The sequence below is a fragment of the Carassius gibelio genome, chromosome A18 (genome assembly GCF_023724105.1).
Source record: "Carassius gibelio isolate Cgi1373 ecotype wild population from Czech Republic chromosome A18, carGib1.2-hapl.c, whole genome shotgun sequence".
Lineage (NCBI taxonomy): Eukaryota > Metazoa > Chordata > Actinopteri > Cypriniformes > Cyprinidae > Carassius > Carassius gibelio.
In genome coordinates, this window is record NC_068388.1 from 29,628,098 (window position 1) to 29,631,156 (window position 3,059).

Here is a 3,059-nt window from a genome sequence, read left to right on the forward strand (position 1 = left end):
AAGCCACAAAGACCCACCTTTTGCTCAAACACAAGGCCAATCTTCTGCTTTCAGGCACAAACTAAATGGCCCTGGAATCTCCACTGTTGCTCTCACTTAGTGATTTTCACACCTCAATGACTCTCCAACAATTAAAATAATGATCCAGCACAGAGCACTTATTTTGAAGGGCATGGGTGGATTTACATGTTATGATTGTGTGCGCCTGCAAGATGTGGGTGTCCCTGATGTCAAAAAAAGAAGATGTAATCATAAATTTGACATCAGGTCATTAATGTCAGAAGCAACAACTGAAAATCTATTAACCAACCCATAGTTGAGCAAGTACATGCAGCCTTCATACATGTAGACTTAGCGCAATAAACAATGCAAATTTGTCAGAAAGAATTGAAGTTCTAAAACAAGTGATGATTTCATATTTTTACAAATTATATTTTGAATTTTGGGGAGAGAAGACATTAGCAAATGATGCCTCTGCGGTAGGAGATGCCTTACTGGCATTGATTTCAGCTCATTATGTCCTTGGGACTCACAGCCACAAATCCAGAGAAATCATTTTGCTAGGGGGGAGTGCGGCTGGGCAAATTGTCTTCTGGTTCAGTGTGGGAGCCCTCGCTGTGAAGAGCAAAAGAGCAGGGCCCAGTCGGGAGAGGGCAGGCCCAGGCAGGACCGGCTGGGGCTTCATGCTGTGACCACCTCCGTGCCTCTGACAAACACTTCACTGGATAATCTCCCCACCAGAGACTCTGACAAGTCCCAGGAGCCTCAGGGCACAGCCGAGCACTTTCTCCATGGATGTGTGCAGCTGCATCACTGGATGTTACATGAAAATCTGCTGAATGACTAACAATATTTACCAGACTTTACGGAGCAGTTATAATTTTGATTACAATTTCAGGTATGCAAAACAATTCTCTGCCTCTAAAAAAAAAAAAAAAAATCAAACAGAATAGGGAAAACAATTCTTTATTATCACAATTATTAACACAACTTGTACTTGTATTTGGGGGGTGCATTGATATCTGTTTCTACTGACCCGTTTTATAACGCAGGGCTTCTTACAGAAGTAACAAGAGAAGTCACATTTTCTACTGACAGAACAAACTGAAAATATTCAAATGTGGAAAAAAAATCATTTTCAGCTCAAGTAGTCCAATGTTAAGAGGTTTCCATCTTATATCCATGTTTTTCAAGCTCCGCTCTAAAAGATGGGAAAAATTGGAGCAAAAAAAGTTAAACCGTGCAATAACTCACAAAACAAATACAGAAAATATTCAAGTTGTAAAATTACATTTTTGACATTACATTTTCATAATATTAAGAACATTTGTATTACCATTACTTTAAGTTCAACGATATCCATACTATAGTATTATAGATATTTTTTGTTCATATTTTGATTTTTTTTTTCAGTTTTAATTTTCACGTTAAAGTTTTACTAATTTTGTGTTTGCCATTTAAAATGTCTTATATATATATATATATATATATATATATATATATATATATATATATATATATATATATATAGATATATTTTTTTTTTTTTTTTTTTTTTTACTTTTACTTCAGCTTAAGTTATAGTTAGCTCCAGTTTAGTTATTTCATTATTTTAGTACATCATCAAGAGAAACTAAATGAAAATGAAGTACTGTTGCCTTGTCAACTAGCTGAAATAAAATGTGTTTTAGTTAAGTTTAATAACCCTAATTATAACATACTGACTATAATTGGTTTCCAATAAGAAAACACTTTCGACCAAATATCGTGAGTCTCTCCTCCTTTACCACACGTTCACTAGCCCAACCATTTCCAGTGCTGGAAATCAAATCGATTTCATGAGCGATATCAATAGATTTATAGTTTTAATAGAATCCGAATAGAGAAATTAATGCATCTACCTTTTTTAACTTAAAATACAAGAATATTAAATGGCTGTATTTTCTGTAATCAGGTTCTCACACATAGGAAAGTTCATAAATGTGGTTTGAGGCCGCCATGAGTTTTGGTTAGCCATTGGACTATGAGATCTCTTAGGGACTGTTTTCTTCTAAATGAGTTTAACCAAAAAAAAAAATTCCTTAGAAACAATGTCGGTTTCACAGGGACTGTAATTCGGTTTCACATACAATGTAATTGTATGTCTAACAGGATTCATTATTCGTGAATTTAGATTAGACTAGTATACTCCAGAGCTACAAGGTGTTCTCCACTTCATATGAATAATCACACAAATTCAGAATGTGAAACCTACCTCAGCTGATTAGAAAAGTCATCCTCTACATTGTCATCATCCCAGTTATCTTCCCAAACATGAGCGTCCTCATCTTCATCCAGGCCCGTCCAGTCTGGGAATGACACACCAGTTCAGTGACGCTGATGATGATTTAGATGGGCCCGATACAGCACGAGCTCCACAAACACACACAGTCACACAGCGTGAGACTACTATCGAGAGTAATACTACTAATAAAAAACTGGTCATAAACTACATTCTATACGTGCAAAAGTTATTCTTGATTTGAAATTACTGAGCAAATATGAAATTATTAATGGAAACATTATACAACTACATTGGGTTTCAAGGTGCTAAAAATGCTAACTGCTAATGATGCTTAGCAATACTGTTGTTGTTTCTTTACGTCTGTGGAACAAGCAGCGCCGATAGACTTTTTATGAAATTAAACATGTCAGATTCATTATTTCATTCATGTCTTTTCAAACGCGACAAACCGACCATGTAACAGTTATTGTATAAACTGAAGAATGTTTTGTCGGTTAGCTTAGCAATGCTAGCTGAGTCACTGTGGTGTTGTTTGTATTTATTTACCCGTAAACTGACTAAAGAGCGCATTTCTAATCAAAACAGTAATCATTTTCAGTTCACTCACCCTCTGCTGGGAATTCTTCAAACTCATCATCCTCCTCCAACAGCCCCAAATCCACTGTTTGTTTCTTCTCTGACATGTCGTGCTACTGATCCAGCGGTTCAACACAGAATCAGATTCTCATCATCGACGCTTAGCGTAATACTGAATATGCTGTGCGCATGCGCAAAA

General features: G+C 36.1%; 1 protein-coding gene across 1 annotated transcript; it reads right to left on the reverse strand.

Moving 5' to 3' along the window:
* Positions 1 to 950: 950 nt before the first annotated feature.
* LOC127934068 (26S proteasome complex subunit SEM1) lies at positions 951 to 3,059 on the reverse strand. The gene is made up of 3 exons (XM_052531253.1): positions 2,892 to 3,059; positions 2,255 to 2,348; positions 951 to 1,201 (listed from the first exon to the last, which is right to left on the reverse strand). Exons 1-3 carry the CDS (start codon positions 2,965 to 2,967, stop codon positions 1,159 to 1,161), a joined length of 213 nt encoding a protein of 70 aa, XP_052387213.1. The 5' UTR covers positions 2,968 to 3,059; the 3' UTR covers positions 951 to 1,158.